General features: G+C 51.4%; 7 protein-coding genes across 7 annotated transcripts; 2 read left to right on the forward strand and 5 right to left on the reverse strand.

The window, feature by feature from the left end:
• Positions 1-1022: 1022 nt before the first annotated feature.
• On the reverse strand, positions 1023-1810 carry PV06_03115 (60S ribosomal protein L10-A; the record flags this gene model as incomplete). The annotated part of the gene is made up of 3 exons (XM_016403872.1): positions 1023-1473; positions 1532-1707; positions 1766-1810. The coding sequence occupies 3 exons, from the start codon at positions 1808-1810 to the stop codon at positions 1023-1025; spliced, it is 672 nt and encodes a 223-aa protein (XP_016264877.1).
• Positions 1811-2267: 457 nt separating this feature from the next.
• Positions 2268-3197, reverse strand: PV06_03116 (60S ribosomal protein L30). Its single transcript, XM_016403873.1, has 3 exons — positions 3029-3197; positions 2814-2968; positions 2268-2733 (listed from the first exon to the last, which is right to left on the reverse strand). Exons 1-3 carry the CDS (start codon positions 3102-3104, stop codon positions 2638-2640), a joined length of 327 nt encoding a protein of 108 aa, XP_016264878.1. The 5' UTR covers positions 3105-3197; the 3' UTR covers positions 2268-2637.
• Positions 3198-3452: 255 nt separating this feature from the next.
• PV06_03117 (uncharacterized protein) lies at positions 3453-5768 on the forward strand. Its single transcript, XM_016403874.1, has one exon. It carries the CDS (start codon positions 3766-3768, stop codon positions 5605-5607), a length of 1842 nt encoding a protein of 613 aa, XP_016264879.1. The 5' UTR covers positions 3453-3765; the 3' UTR covers positions 5608-5768.
• A 472-nt stretch (positions 5769-6240) lies between these two features.
• On the forward strand, positions 6241-7865 carry PV06_03118 (uncharacterized protein). Its single transcript, XM_016403875.1, has one exon. It carries the CDS (start codon positions 6529-6531, stop codon positions 7465-7467), a length of 939 nt encoding a protein of 312 aa, XP_016264880.1. The 5' UTR covers positions 6241-6528; the 3' UTR covers positions 7468-7865.
• An 86-nt stretch (positions 7866-7951) lies between these two features.
• PV06_03119 (uncharacterized protein) lies at positions 7952-12075 on the reverse strand. The gene has a single exon (XM_016403876.1). The coding sequence runs from the start codon at positions 11971-11973 to the stop codon at positions 8137-8139; it is 3837 nt and encodes a 1278-aa protein (XP_016264881.1). The 5' UTR covers positions 11974-12075; the 3' UTR covers positions 7952-8136.
• Positions 12076-12353: 278 nt separating this feature from the next.
• PV06_03120 (mitochondrial import inner membrane translocase subunit tim17) lies at positions 12354-13638 on the reverse strand. The gene is made up of 3 exons (XM_016403877.1): positions 13325-13638; positions 12930-13273; positions 12354-12879 (listed from the first exon to the last, which is right to left on the reverse strand). Exons 1-3 carry the CDS (start codon positions 13401-13403, stop codon positions 12829-12831), a joined length of 474 nt encoding a protein of 157 aa, XP_016264882.1. The 5' UTR covers positions 13404-13638; the 3' UTR covers positions 12354-12828.
• Positions 13639-13800: 162 nt separating this feature from the next.
• On the reverse strand, positions 13801-15683 carry PV06_03121 (uncharacterized protein). The gene has a single exon (XM_016403878.1). The coding sequence runs from the start codon at positions 15329-15331 to the stop codon at positions 13955-13957; it is 1377 nt and encodes a 458-aa protein (XP_016264883.1). The 5' UTR covers positions 15332-15683; the 3' UTR covers positions 13801-13954.
• Positions 15684-16386: the final 703 nt, after the last annotated feature.

The following is a 16386-nucleotide window of genomic DNA, read 5'->3' on the forward strand; positions in this document are numbered from 1 at the left end:
CGGTCCGGCTGAATCTGGGAACCTGGAATAGTGCTGAAGAAAGGACGGATGGGGTCGTACGGAGGATCTATCGCACTCCGTCCTGTATCTCTCACTGGCCTCGCTGCCATCCTTGCTTCCGGGAGACGAAGCCGCAAGTGATGCAGCGTGACCAACGAGTGTTGCAATTCGTAGGCGAAGATGGTGTTGCATGACGCTGCTCTGGCAAATCTCCCCTGTTACGCCTATCTCTCCTGTCTCTCCTCCCGTCATCCTTCCGCCCTTCTCTGCATCCCTCTGCCTCGTGTGCCCTGGCCGTATTACAATATTACTCACAAGGCCTCGACAGATTATCTGCTCATCCTTGCTAGCACCAGGGCTAGAAAACCTGCCCTTTCGCTGCCTCTTCATCAGCTACGGGGCCAAGCGCCATTTCCCGTCCAAATGGCCTCATCTTCATCCACCCCCTGTCGCGCCTTTCGCTTGAATATTTCTGTTTCTGGACGCCGTATTATTCAGAACCATTTGCCTCACGCTAACACGTATCCTCTTACATGATCACAAGTGAACATTCACGGGTTTCAAGGTCGTAAATTCCGAGTAAGAAGCACCTTTATCAGATAAGAAACCCGAGACGAGTCCACTGAACACCGAATCTACCACCATCTATTATGGAGTACGAGATGGTGCGCCACTTCGTCCTCGACTCGATACTGGCATAACATTATCTAGCCCGGCACACATTACCAGGGCCGATGTATGTTCGTTTTCGTCACTTTTCAATGTACCTGTGGGGACCTGGACTTTGGCTCCAACATGACCCAATACGAATATTCTGCAGCGAGGAAACCGTGCACTTAGGAACGAATCATGCTCAATGGATGCGAGTCAAACTTGCAATTCTCATTTTGGACGAACCCATGTAGAACACCTGAACTGGTATCAATCATTGATTCATTTCTCGCGATGCTAGCTGGATTCAGTTATTCCACCTAGAAATACATCATGCTTCATCCCAATTCGCACACCGAATCACCACCCATCTATGCCTCGCTAGCAACCTCGTAAGCACCGGGGAATCGCTTCATGTTCTGCTCGATGTTGCCACGGCTGCGGTGGAACTGAACGTAGGCTCCGTCCTGGAGAAGGCGACCTTCCTGCTTCAACTTGATGTACTCCTCGCGGCGGATGGGCGTGAAACCCCAGTTCTTGCTGACAATGATCTTTTGGCGACCAGGGAACTTGTACATGGATCGTCGAAGAGCCTCGACGGCGGTGGCACGGTGGGAGTCTCGGGTTCGGACGGACAGAAGGATCTGACCAATGTTGACACGGGCGACGGTACCCTGAGGCTTGCCCCAAGCACCTCTCATTCCGGTTTGCAGTCTATCGGCACCAGCGCAAGACAACATCTTGTTGATACGGACGACGTGGAATGGGTGTGCTCGAACGCGCATGTGGAAACCTTCCTTGCCGGCGATCTTGACGAGATACCTGGAGTTTTGTGTGTTAGAACCGCAATTCCTTCTCCTCGTTGATTTATAATACATACTTGTTGGCGCAGATACGGGCGGCTTCGAGAGCTTCAGAGCTCAATTGTTCGTACTCGTTGGAGACCATGTGCACGCAGAGAGGGAACTCGTCGACATTGGCACGCTTTCGTCCAAGATCGAAGATTCGGATCTTGGGGTCGGGCACACCACGGTTGAATCGAGATTTCGGGTATGGCTGCACTCAGTCAATATTTCAAAATCATCACCATAATCCGGGCATGTCATCTACTGACCTTGTTCTTGCAGTATCTGTAGCAACGAGCAGGTCTTCTGGCCATTTTGACGGTTGTTCGGAATAACTGCACTTCTTGCGAACGATGTGGTTGAGGGGAGGAAGTGATAAAAGAGGCCGTGATGTTTAAAGAGTCTGCGCCGTCGCAGGATGATTGGAAATCAACTTCGCCGCTCTGCCAAGAGATTGTGTGCGTCACGTGCAACTCCGGTCGATTCTGCTTCCGGCTACCGACTCTCTTCGAATAGTCTCGAGTAGTCGCCTATTGCCATACAACAATAGCATGTCCAAAAGTAGTCAATGTGCCTGGAATAGACGGGATTATTTCATGCCGCAGTTCCTTTCAGATGAGGATGATTATGTGAATTTTGCCTTGGGTTGGGTTTTTGGGCAACGTAGGGGCTGGCGGTACCACTGACTGCAGTGCCTCCAACGGGTATTTACTGGCGTTGACCCATTCGTAACACTCTACATGCAATACTTCGCCATTTGGACAACATACATGTCCGATAGATGCATACAATGGGGCAGTGCACCAGGCAAAGGTGCTGTACAGTGGCTAATTCGCATGGCTTGAATACATCCTCCGTCCGCAGGGAGGCAATCAGAAGGCAACAGAAAGACAAGACTGCAGCAGGAAAACTGAAAAAGACTTCATGTCACCCAAAGGAAGCTCAATCATTGACTAGATACTTCTATGCTTCCTCTATCTGGCACCACTCGCACCGCTGGCACACTTTTTCTCCTTGTGGGGACGTTTTGGTACATGCTCTTCATGCCACACGGCCACCCATCCTCGGAACATGCTGATGAGGGTATCATTGGAAGGTTTCATTGATTGGCAGTCATCATGAGTGATGGCCTAATGGTCGTCTATGCCGCGGCGCCGAGAATGTCGGAGTCACCAGCGTCGAGGACAGCCATGGTCGAGCATCGGTAGAGCTTACCGCAAGCAGTGCCCAGTTCGATCTGGATGATATCACGTATTAGCCATAATCCCTCCAAAGCCCAGAAGAGCTTCTTCTCAGGGTCTTTTATTTTGGACTCACATTGTTGCCAGCGAAGTGGTGGACATTGGTCTTGGAAAGCATAGAGTAGTACTCGAGCTCACTCTTGCGAAGAGGAGGAGTGTTGCCGGCGATGATGACCAGCTTGGCCTTGCCAGATCGAAGGCATTTCAGGGTAGACTTGTAGCCGAGGGTGACTGCAAGATTGTTAGATTTCTGTTCGCATTCACATCGAGCGCAGATGAGAAAGAACCAACCTTTGCCGGACTTCATCACAAGCGCCAGGCGCGAGTTGATGGAGTCGGATGTCTTCTTCGCTTTCTTTGGTGCCATCGTTGCGCTCTACTGTTGATCTAGTAGGTATGAGATGGTGAGTGCGCTCCGGCGAGTTGTTGCTGGTAGAACAAAATCAAATGAACCCTCGAGTGTAAATTTCTCTGGCTTGCCCACAAATGTCTGGCCGAAATCTTGGCGTTGGACCACGTGACTTGGGCCGAAGATGTTTGCCCTGTTTGTCAGCTCGGCCAAAGAAGCCTCCAATGTTTGCAATGGGGCCCATGTTCGAGATTCGAAACTCGAGCCAGGAGTCGGGTCCGCCAATATTGTCCTACCGGAAATTTACTGACTGGCATGTGCGGTCGCTGCGATGCAACCCATTAATTAATGTTTTGTTCTGAATTTGTTGACCGACTGCCTGCGCCGCCTGAAGATTGACCTGCATTGCCAGCCGCATGATCTCCAACTTCCGTAGCTGATCATCCCCATTACAATACATCTCATCGAGGCGCAGGCGCGCTTTGCCAGTCTGACCAATACCACCATTACCAGTATCTCTTCCGCCCATGACTTGATCGTGCTTGGGATACTATTTTTGTTTTTACCAGTCACTCTCCTTCAACTGTATTGACATCGAAGGTCGGCCCATCTACATCATCGATATCAAGTCAAAGCGCCTTATTGACTTTGGGAAATAACACCATTTACAAGCATCAACATGTCGACCCCATCAAGGACACCCCTATCCAATTCAACAAATTCCCCTTCGTCCCGTCGTCCTTTGAACGAGAACAGCCCGAGTAGACCCGGCCATCCGACCTCAGTGCCCGCGACCACCGGTCAAGGTCTTGCACGCACTCCTTCTCTCCGCCAGCAACGACCTCTGCGCAAAGCACCAACGCGGACAAGTACGTCCTTTGCATCTGCCGACGACGGAAGCGAGAACGACGAAGCCAAGTCTGCAAACGCACAGTTGATATCAGACCTCAGAGAACAAGTACAGCGTGCCGAGCAGGCCTCTGAATCCTACAGAAGGCAGTTAGAAGGCATGCAGCAACGGCTGGACGAAGCCACAGCGGAGCAGACTACGGCCGAAGAGCGAGATTATCAGAGGCAGACCGAATTGGATCGATTAAAGGCGGCACTCAAAGAGTGCGAGAGGCAATATAGAGAGCTCAAAATAACGTACGATGAAGACAAGGAGACATTCCTGCAAGAGCGCGAGAGGCAAGCTGGCAAAGAGGCGGAACTGCAAGGAGTCATTGGCAGATTGAACGAGACATTGCGCACTCGAGGCACTGAGAAGATCAACAACAGCCGCTTCAGTGCGAGTTTCTCAAAGGCCGATAATTCTGCCGACCATGTGGAAGGGACTCGGGTACGTGACAGCGCAGCTCCGGATTTACTCCAGTCGCTCCAGCACAAAGATTCGACCATCGAGGCCCTCAAGTTTGATTTGGCGGAAGCCCAACTGAGGTTGGCCGAACAAGAACACATGGGAGATGGCCGGCTTCAATCGCTGGAAAAGGCGGTCATGGAGATGAAGATGCAAAATGCACGATTGGTCGAAGAGAATGAGAGTTTCCAGATGCTACTTAGCGAGAAAACATTGAAGGGAGATTTCATCCATGGCCAACATCACTCCGAGGAGGTCGGTGGCATGAGTTCTTTGGCTGAAGAACTTGAATCCACCGAGGAAGCGGAGAAAACAGACGCCTTTCGAAAGCTCGAGACCGAGTATAGGGTGCTCGAAGAGCAAAACAAGGCCCTCGGATTATACATTGACAAAATCATTGGTCGTATGCTCAAGAAACCTGGCTTTGAACATATCTTCCAAGACACCGAGGAAATACCACCAACTCCCCCCAAACGTGCAACCACGGACAAGGCACTTCCTGCGGTGCCCGATGCGCAAAATGCGGCGGCAACACCTGCATCGGCCGCTATGAGCGGGTTCTTGCAGCGAGCACGATCTGTTGTGTCACGACCTGGAGGGGCTCGACCGCGGCCAATGTCCTACGCGCAGCCGCCTTCAGCACCGACAGCAAATGAGAATCCCGATACGGCTCCCAGTATTCCACTCCATCGAGGCCAGCATCGCCGAGCAAGGTCTGACCAGGCCGAGACCGACATGGCTGCGGCTGCATTGGTTCAGCAGATGAACCGTGGATCTCCCATGCGTACGGCCTCGGGCAGTCCTTTGAGCCCTGGAATTCGTCCGCTGAGTCCGCCAATGTCCCAAGGGCGCGGTTCGTACTTCCCTCGTGTGCCCTCGGGTCCACGTGGTGATAGTTCTGCCAACAGCGTGACCAGTGATCACAGCGAGGAACAGCGGTCAACGACCGACGGGAGCTCTACTGCGGCGGTGTCAGGAGGAGCCCACAGTCACCAACAGCAGGCCAATATCCCTGGGGCAGTGATGAAGCAGAACCAACTCCGACCGTTGCGTCTGGTACAAACCCAGAATGCAGAAGAAGAGGCTCAGAAGCGAGCAAACCGAAGTAGTTGGATGGGATGGCTACGAGGGAGCACAATCGAAGCACAACAACAGAATGAGTGATTCATGATCATTCATGTTGGATGTACGGAGTATGTATGTATGTGCCTCTGGTAAAGAAACTTTAATGCGGCCAGGGCGGAATGATCGGGATGCTATACGAGAATGTAGACGGGACTTAATATATACCACTCTTTGGAATGCGATGGAGATTTTTCTTTTTCTTTTTCCTTGAAGTAAGTGCTTTTTACACGAGAAAACACCTACAGTATTCCTACTGTACGGAGCACACGAGTCGTATATACTCGTACACTCGTATACTCGTATACCTTGTGTCAGCATGCACACTGTGTTTCCGTGCTTTTGCTTGTTACCTCGTCTCGTATTCTCAACGAATCCCGCGGGCACCTCTATTGTAAGTACCTTGACTAGGTAATTGTTGGGATGCCGTTTGCCGACGTCCTCAGAACATCGAACATCGAAACGGCGGACCGCCATACCGTCCCTCATCGTATCGCCGCCGTCTAGCCTCATGCGTCAACCGCGTCACCTCATTTGTTGACCATTCAAAACGTCAACACTCACTCCAGTCTACGGGAACAGATGGATACTGTCTTCGTGTACGGGCCATTTGACACCGAAGATTGCGGGTTTTTTTTTTCGAGTTGCCCGTACCCAATGTTTATTGATGAATAATGACGATTGACTCATGCTACAGTTAACGCATGAAATCTTCACTTCGTCTCCCATTCGACCAGATCTTCTTTCCTGTCTTCATATAAACACATTCGTTCCGTTTGCCACGTACCCTGTTTCTGTCGGCGCTTGTATTCCCCTACGTTACACAAGTCACCATCATTGAGCTCGTGCCCCTCCCAAACCCAACGCACTCTCGACTTTACCCCTCCGCCTCTCATTTTTTTTTGGAACGAACATCATCGTACGCATATTAACAACACCACCTCACTTGCTACTCACACCAACATGCCATCCCAACCGAGAGTCCACCTCGTCCGCCACGCCCAGGGATATCACAACCTCGGCAGCGAATTCCATTCTCTCCCGGACCCCAAACTCACGCCCCTGGGTGAATCCCAATGCGCCGACCTCCAACGAACCCACTTCCCGCCGTCCTCGCAGTCCAACATCTCCCTGGTCGCGGCCTCACCCCTCTCTCGCACCCTGCACACGGCGTACCTCACCTTCTCACCGGCCTTGGACAACGGCAAGTGCCCCCCTCTGATCCTCGCCGTCCCCGACGCGCAAGAGACGTCCGACTTCCCGTGCGACACGGGCTCCGACCCGGACGTCCTCCGGGCCCGGTGCGCCGGGCACTCCTGGCCGGTCGACCTCTCCCTCGTCGGGGAGGGTTGGAACGTCAAGACCCTCGACAACCGTTACTCACCCGCCAGCGGCGCCATCGCCCTCCGCGCCCGCGACACCCGGCGTCTCCTGCGGCAAAAGGCGCGGGAGTTGTCGGCCGGCGGCGACCAGGACGTCGAGATCGTGCTCGTCGCCCACGGCGGTTACCTCCACTACATCACCGACGACTGGGAGGAGGCCGACAAGCTGTCCGGCACGGGGTGGGAGAATTGCGAGTTCCGGACCTACACCTTCGAGTCCGATTTCGCCTCGGACGGTGACGAGGACGCCTTTTTCACGGAGACGGTGGACTCGCGGCGCCGCCGGGGCAAGACGGAACCCCAGTTCGACCACCACACCCAAAAACGACTGTTTGAGCGGATGATGCAGGGCTGGGAGGACCAAGGTCTCCAACGGCCCGACAAGTTGGGCCCCGAGGACGAAGCCAGTCAACCCCTGGACGGCGGCGACGACGGCGACGGGCGGTCGACCGGCCAGGAGCCCGCCGCGAAGAACATGACTGTGAACAAAGCCACGGGTGAGGTCGAGGTCGTTGCGTAGACGACACGACCCGCTACTGTTGTCAAGAAGGATAACAGGGGAAAGAATTTAAGAAAACCCAGTAGAGAAAAAAAAACACCCCCCAGACGACACAGACACACATACAGACATGCAACGTCGGAGCACCACAAAGCCGAATGACGAAAACGACAAGGGCGTTGAAAGGAACAAACAGGAGAGCATTGGAATTTGGGTTTGGACATTGGGATGTTGAAACGGTTGGAAAACAGGCATACAAGGTTGACCACCCAGGTAGGTTACCTACACCTCAGGTAGATCAAAGGGGGCGGGCCGTTCTTTCCATTCGCACAAAACGAGACCTTTTGGAAAGGGGAAGAAACGACCAGATATATAATTTATAGATAGAAATCTAGAAGATTGTTTCAGCCAAACAAAAATCCATGTTACAAGAATACAATGGGAATGACGAAAGTGGCATGGCGAGAGACACCATCTACCACCTTCTACGACGCGAGTAAATTCACCCATGAAAACTATTCGTACAGAGATCATCGTTGTCACGAATCTCATCTTCACATCCTAGCCAAAGGAAGAAAAAACCATGATTCGTCGATCTAAACTACCTCATGCTTGTATTATACCCTCGCCTCCAGGCGGGTACCCGGAACAGAAAAGAGATAGACATTCAAGCCCGAAGCCAGCACTCTTTTACAGCGTACCAAACCCCACACTGTTCTCTATCGCTTTGCTCAACTTGTCTCTCAAAATCTCTTTGGAGCTGTACATAGGCAACAAGAGCCGTCCATAACAGGTGCTGCTACTGGGTAGTCGACTGTCCTCGTCGTCTCCGTTGCGCTGAATAACAAATTGTACGCTGCGTAGACCGTTGACAGGCACGCGGTCACTGGCGGTGACGAACTCGAGGAGTTGTTTGTGTTGCTCGGGGCTGAAGTCTCGCACCACGTGCCAAAAGCCTCGGATGTATTCGGATTCCCGCTCATATCCTTCGTACGTGACCGTGTCTTCGAGCTCGTTGATGTCAATCTGGGGGTGTCCCTCCACCACAGTCTTGAGAGCTTCGGCCGTGAATATCGAGAGTGCCGTGCGATCAAGGCAGGTGAAGAACCCCCTGGCAAAGGCCTCGTATTGGGGTTGCACGGATTTATGGGTGAGCCACAAAATGTAGTCCTTGACGTATTGCTCCCGATTGGCGTTGGTGACCAGGGCAGCTTCTTCTAATAGATCGCTGTTGATGCTCTGAGGCGTCGAAATGCCTTTGATATCAATCGACGACTTCCTGCGCACCGGTGTAATCGTTGGTTGCAAGTCTGGAGATGGCTGGCTCGGTGGTGTTAATGACGGTTCCAGTGGTAGTTCAAAGGAAGTGGACTTTGCCTTCTCCTTGCCCTTTCTGTTGGGGCGTGACTTCAGTTGAGGCCACGGATCCTCACGGCCGATTTTGAGCATGTCAACTGTCACAGTGCTGCCACAAAGTCCGTAGCTGAACTCGTAAGTCCTGGCAATCACGTCGCCGACATCACCGTCCGACCATTCCAGTAGAGTCTTGAGCCCTCTGGTCAATTCTGGCCAACCATCAGCAATGTGATCAAGCTTTTTCACCTTCAGACCAAGAAGCTTGCGATATAGTGCCACCGGAAACGTCACTGGCAGCGTAATGCCATTGTAGATCGCTAAGGACATTAAGATTCCGAGGGCCTCAAAGCGGTAGAGAGGTTCGAACGATCCAGGCTGGAACCATGCTGTCCTTGTCGAACCATCGATAGTAAACATGCCGTAATTCGGGTCGAACGCCTCCGCAAAGACAAGGCGAAAGAATTCTTGTTGCACGCCACCGTAGTCGACGCCGTCTTCGCCCTCGTCCTTGCCCACACGGACCCGAAGGGGACGCATGATCTCCACCCGTTGCCGACGCCATATCTGATTGATTGCATCGTTCAACAGATTGTCTCTCCGGACCGTGAGTACGAAATAACGAGCCATATGTGGTCGTAGTTGAGCTAGAATCTCCTTGTGACCGTAGACAGGGATTTTTGGAGCCCACAAATACTGCCTTGCATCGCCATAGACCAGGGTAGCACTTTCGTAGGACTTTTTCATCATGTCGAGGTTGAGAGCTCTGAAGTACCTAACCAAGGTGGCGGGCTCAAAGAGGAACGAAAAGGACAGCAGATGCATTTTTCGAGTATCTGCGCGAAAGGCTAGCCATTCACGAGGCATCGCCGCTTCGTCAAACACGTCGGCGATGAATGGCATATGGAAAAGCTCCGAGTTCAAATTCAGCTGCTTTCTTTCGTGGTATAGGCCAGCCAACAATTCCAGAGTGCCACCAACTGAACCGTTTCGTTGCACGATAGGTTTCCGATCCCAAGCTTTCAGCAATACTGTCCTCAAAAGCTCGATGACGCTGGTCCCGATCCGGCTTGATCTTTGATCCGGAGACTTCCATGCTCTCAAGGTGTCTTTGTCGAAGCGCTGGACCAGTAAAGTGACCATGCTCTTCTTCTTTTTCTCCTTAAGACCAGCTCGGGCTGGGTCTTGAATAGTTGCAGACGATTTGTCTGCAAGAAGCCGATGACTGATGATGTCGGTGATTGCATAGAGAAGCCGAAGCACGGACCAATCGTCGAGGACATCGAGAGAGTGAATCATTAAATTCATATACTGTCGGGAGAAATGTAGGATCTTCCCATTGTGATCGCGTTCGAGGGGCTCCCATCGTGAATGGGCGCGACCACTATTACGTATGGTCGCGAGACGACCAAAAGGTGCTTGGCGGCCCCAAAAAGGCCCGTGGAATCCATAAAAGGCCAGCGAGGCAATCGACATCAGTCCTATTAGGCACAGTTCTGCCACATGATGATCGCTGAGTGGTAGGAGCGAGTTGTCTTGTTGCTGGAAGATGGCACTTATGTCCATCGCTTCATCTGACAAAACCTCAGATGGGACGAAGGAATGTCTTCTGCTGTTAGCGCACGCTCTCGTATCGCTTTCGGTGATGGACAGGCTACGCCTGCCAGCCCCCGGTGCGGTCACCCCGCGTGGTAAGCGATATGCATGCTGCAAGGCTGTCAGGATACAACCAAGAACCAAATCACGCTGTTCAAATTTTTCCAGGAGGGCGAAACTTAACAATAAGCTGTCAAGGTCTCTTTTAGACTGCGTTGCCAATTTCGGTACATCGTCAGGCGTATCGTCCGCTTGAGTATTGATAGAATTATCTGGAGCCTCATGATCTTCAAGGACAACAGGATTCGGGTGAGATTGTTGAAAGTTTTTGACTGCGCGTATCAAACGATGAGGGTGGCTGAGACAATATGAACAGCTTTGTCGAAAAAAGGGTAGCACACTTTGCTTGTAAAGGGAAGGGTTTGATATTTCCATGTCGTGGAGCCATGATAGGGTGGGCCAGTCCAGAGTTCGAAGGCTGTACGAGCTCACTCGCAGACAACCTTCGCTTTCATTGTCTGGCGATATCGTATCATGTGCTTCTTGCTCAATCGGATGACCGGGTCTCGGTAATGTAGACCGGGGATTTGAGCTTTGGAGGTTCCCAGCATCTTGCTGTGCACCGTTCGACGCTATTATCTCGCCGCACATCTGTTCATCTTCATCACCCTCGGAGAGATGCGTCTCACTGGCGACGTAGCGTAGGCTTTTTGAAGGAAACCAGTCAAGTAGTCGTAAAGGCAAAAGATCGAATAGAGTCTGTGTGAATGAAGCAATGTCCTTCGACCTTACGGGATCAGGCGAGCGATAGGCTGTCTGAGATTTGGGAATGGCATTATGGTGTGTTTGACGTTCTTGTCCTCCTTCTTCGCCACGCCGACTAGAGTTTTGTGAATTCACCGCATCGACAACATCCTGAGAAATTTCCTTTGGCTCTCTGGAGATATCGAGACCTCGCATGGCCTGGCCTGCTTGGACGACCCCGTCGTGATTGGACTTCGCTCGCTCCTGAGTCGCGCTTTGCGATCTCGGGGAGGAATGCCGTGCGCGCTGCGCTTGGAGTGGACTTTTGGGCGGTACAGAATGTCCATTTTGCACATACGGCGTCTTGTCTAAGCTGGCACGCCTCCTCTTGGCCACGGCGGGGTCCTCATACCAGGGCACGACGGGTTCATTAGGACAGAGTTCGGCGAGCGGTTCTTTGCCACCTCTCGAGAAGTCTTCGAGTAGCTGACATGCAAGCGTCCTAGCACTCAAGTCTGTATATTTTCTCAATGGCCCTGTGCTGTTTCTCTTCCTGTAACTCAAGCAGGTGGGCGTGCTGCAGTTGGTGTTCCTACAGCCATACTGGATCTGATTGGTGAAGCGTCGAAGGAGGAGACGTAATCTTCGATCTCGTTGATGATGAATGTTCAGATAGTCTGACCTCGAGTCGGAAATAGGTATGATATCGGGCAAGAGAAAGTCTGGGGCATCGAACCCAAGGTCGGCGGCCTTGACTTTGTATTGTTTGTCTGGCGCATCTGAGCCGGAATCGTCGAAGGCTGCGCTCCGAGATGCATGCTTCCCATAGTGCATGACAGCGAGAATTCAACGCTAATGTGTGACGAGATCGATACCGTAACAAGAATAGAACCTAGAAACGCAATACAGGCAAAAGATGGCAATGCGAGATCGAAGGAGGGTGCGAGTAGAGTCGATGGTCGTTTGGCGACTGCGGAGGATTATCGCATACATGGCACACAGCCTTGTGACCTCATAAGGCTGCCAGGCTGAGATCTCTCACGCTCAATACTTCACTTCTATACTTTTCTCTTCCGTGGCTTAGATTGAATTCCAACACTCGTTTGACACTTGTTGCAATCTAGGAGCCACCCGCGCTACCAATATGCACATTCTTGTTACGCAGCAAGAGGATAATATGCCTAAATTAGCAAATTTTAGACCTGTGGCATGGAGTGATTCTCCTATGGTGTAATTCAAGCTGATTAACTAAGGTAGTTCTGGTCACTCTTTTGGCATTCGTGAAAACTCAGTCTTGTTCTGGGCGCTTGAAGACGTTTACAGTATTTTGGAGTTCGATATTAGTCGGTGTAAGATTGACACTCTTCTATCATCATACATGTAATACAACCCGGATTGCAAATGAAAGTCTCATTCGCCTGGGCCTCCACCAGGATCACAATGCGACAGTATGCATTGCTCTCTGCCGTTTTGTATTCACATCGACATCACGGCACTTCGTCGGCCAGAGTCGACTCTCGCCACAGAATAAAACCTTTATGTCCATACGCCCGCTATGCACAAAGACCCCATTGACCAGAGAAAGGTGAGACTTTGGAGAGTAGAGAAACCGCTAAAGTTGGGTCGTTAGGCGCGTCGAATCCAACGACGGAGATCTTAGATAAAGTGTGGAGTGGTGACCATCTCAAGTCATGCGGCCACACGAGGAGATTCTGAAGGTGGTGTGCCAGGAGGAGGAAGCTGCATCGTGTTAGCTGTACTCATATCTCGCTCTGCACCGATGAACTTACATCGAGTCTCGTATTTTCTGCCATTAATCTCTGGATACCAATGCCCACGCCCTCAATGACCGCCAGGAAGATTGCACACATGATGGCTCCATTTCGGGCTGCTTTGTAGCCTCCTCTTATCGCAAGAGCACCACCGGTGAAGAAGCCGGCAATGATTGAATTGTAGGGATCCTCCTTCTTTCTGATGCCTTTTACTGCGCAATCGAATGTGCTGAACAAGCCACCCCATACGCCGAAGTTGCCGCCAGTGACTGGTGCTCGAGCTTTGACGGCGGTGATCATGCCTATCCGTCGTTCGCCATATGGAGAATTTCTGAAGCCTTTAATACCGTGCCACAATGTTCCTACAAGCTGGTCAGTCAATTGCCGTTGCATTCATGCGTCGGCTGGCATACCTCCCAGAGCACCCATTGAAAAGGCACCTCCAAAGTCGGACAGCGCTACCCACGGGCATGGATCTCGTGAGTGATCCATTATGATAGAATCTGATTAAGAAGAGGCCCTGATGGACTCTGGAATCGTTTGAGCAATGGTATAAGCACTGCGCACGGTATTTCTTAAGCAGCGACAGAGGTTGGAGGATCAAGGTTTTTCTTCTACTGTGACGGCAGGAGGATCGGATTGCAGGCTCAAGTCGTTCGGCGCTGCAGGAAGAAACAGCAGCGCTCACATGCAGTCGTTGCGTGGATCGAGTCTAAGTAAAATAGAATTACGACAAATCGAAGCGAGGATGAATGTTTCTCAGGTCGATCGACGACGAAATTTCGCCGCAGGTCACGTGATAAGTCGGACTCCCGGCGCGCCGTCCGCCACGGCTGATACTTGATGAGAATCAATACACGGGGAGGATGGTTTAAAGAGGCCTATGTCCGTGGACCATAGAGTTTCGTATCTCATTATATCATGCATCATATACTTGTAATTAAATATGTCCCATATGTACCGTAACGCCATGCTCCAATATGAGAAAGTGTACTCATCTAATTCGTTATGAAAGGGGTAACCATGAACTCCAAATTCCACCGTCACCTCCTCGACGAAGTGTCCGTATCTTTGCTGCTGAATATTCGACGCAATGGACTGGGCTTTTTGACTTTGACAAGACTTCTTTCTCGCCTGTCCGATTTGCTTTTCCGCGATTTGGAGCTTTCACTCCCGACCACCGTTCGATCCGGGTCATCATCAATATGTCGATGTTTCTTCTTCCGCCTTTCATCTCGAGGCTTCTCGCTCTGGCGGTCACGGCTCGGATCCCTGGGCATCGGCAGATGTCCCATTGAGCGAGCTGCCAAAGGTGTAATGAATTCGCCCTCAACACTGGTAGCAACACTGGCAGTTTCGGCATCTGCGATACCACGTCGCCAGTGCTCGATCCGATCAAGTTCATGGACATCGATCATTTCATCCGCGACCTCCTCCTTGTCACTAACCTTTGCTCGGATCTTTTTGATGATCTTGTAGCCACCGAACATCACAATGGTGATGCCCACACCTACGCCTACCGCGATGAGGAATTCGGGGGCAGCGAGCATAGCAAACACGGTTGGGGCACCGGTCTTGAAGGCTGCCAGCGCTCCTGGGGCCATCTTCGTGGCTAGATTACTGATCTCGGCCAGTGTCAATGCAACGGCTGCCATAGCATCGGGATTCTTCTGGAGATGAGTCACAATTGCTCTGACACTGTGTTGGGCGCAATTGGCTTCGTCGAGCAAAATCTTGCATTTTGTGACCAGACTGGACATTTCTTGTTTTTGTAGCGTCTGTTCGACCTTGGGGTCTAACATGAGTGACTCTGGATGAAACTCGCCATACGCCAGGTCCATGTCAATGTGATCATCAACTTCGGAAGTGGAATGTGACCTCACGGGGGGAGGACGATGGGAACGAGGATGCTCGAGTGGAAGATCGGTTGTCCGACGTAGAAGCCCATGTCCTTCGGGAGGGTATACAGGAGAAATAGGAGCGGAACGATGTTGACCATAGAGCTCCTCGTTGAACTGAGCGAGACCAACCGGGGCGGGATAGGTCTCGACCGGGGCCGCATGCTCAATGGGCGGAAGACCGTTCTCTGCATGGCCCTTCCGTCTTGTCGATCCCGAGGAGTGATGGTGTTCTCGTACTGATGGCCGACGTCGCTCTGCATCGTGCTCTTTCTTGTGACTATGCTTTCTCCTGGACCTGTGGGATGTTTCTGATCTCTCCTCCTCCTCAGCCAAAGTCACCGCCTTTAGAGCCTTTCTCAATTCTCTGTCTTCCCTGGCTCTACGGTCTGCCACAATTTCGGCTTTTCGTTCAAGATAGGCTAGTTTCGCCTCTTTGAACACGTTCTTCAATTGTTTTGTCGTACTGACAACTTTGTTCGACTTGTCCACGATCGCTATGGTCTGGTGGATCGCTGCCATGGTAGGCTAGGAGTATGAAGGTATTTAGATGGTCTTGTTACTCAGATATTGACAATAGGTCGTCCGTTGGGTAATCGATTCTGACTGGATTCAGGCACTCGGAATTGAATTTGGACGAAGTGTGAGTCCTGTTACTCTGTAGAAGTGATTGTTCATTTAGCGTCAGTTGGTGGTCACCAAAATAGCATGGCTGGTAATGCGGCGGTCAACAAAGACACCATCTTCGATGATAGTCAAAGAAATCATGGAGATATCTCAGTGAGAACTTATTGTTTCAATGCCCAAGGGCTCGCCAAAGCAGGGCGGCAACAGCCAGGGGCATTGTCTCCAATAGAAAGAGCATTGTTACGAGTTGGGCTGCGTGGTGCCGATTGAATGGTGAGAGACTTCTCCCGCTGGAGACGTCAACCTCGTGCTCAGCCACGCCTCTTCCAGCCACATGAGGCGCAGCATTTCAACAATCTTTTCAAGATTAGTGTGGCGCCATAAACTTATCGATCAACAGCATCCAGAGTATCGAGGTTGATCTACAAGTACGCAGACCTTAAACTATGATAGAGCCTGAGTTTTGCGAAATTGTGAGTTGGTTGATGGTTGATAAATTACGTGGCTCGACTATTTCGGTTCATTCATACAAGCCAGATGCCTATTCGATGAGAATCCTTAGACCGCCAGAGCCCACGAAACACTAGATACTCATAACATTGCTCCGGAGCATTTGATCCTCTTTGAATCGTGGTGCTCAACAGGGCATGTTAGGTTAGAAGGGCAATCGAGGATCCTATTATGACTCGCTCGCAAGCAGCTTCTCCACGGCCGCGACCTTGTCTTCCATCGTTTGTGCCTTGTCTGTTCGACTCCCAATGCGAATATCTGTTTGGATCCGCACGATTCCCTTGTCGTGTAGTATGGTATGAGCCTGGCCAATTAGCCGTGTCACATCGTCCCAAGATCCTTCTGTACAGAAAACAATCGTTAGCTTATATATTGGAATACCAATATGTCCAGAGTCCTGCTATTGCCGGGCTTGCAGTGAAGTTCACTTCATCTCCAGA

This window comes from Exophiala oligosperma (assembly GCF_000835515.1).
Source record: "Exophiala oligosperma strain CBS 72588 unplaced genomic scaffold supercont1.3, whole genome shotgun sequence".
NCBI lineage: Eukaryota > Fungi > Ascomycota > Eurotiomycetes > Chaetothyriales > Herpotrichiellaceae > Exophiala > Exophiala oligosperma.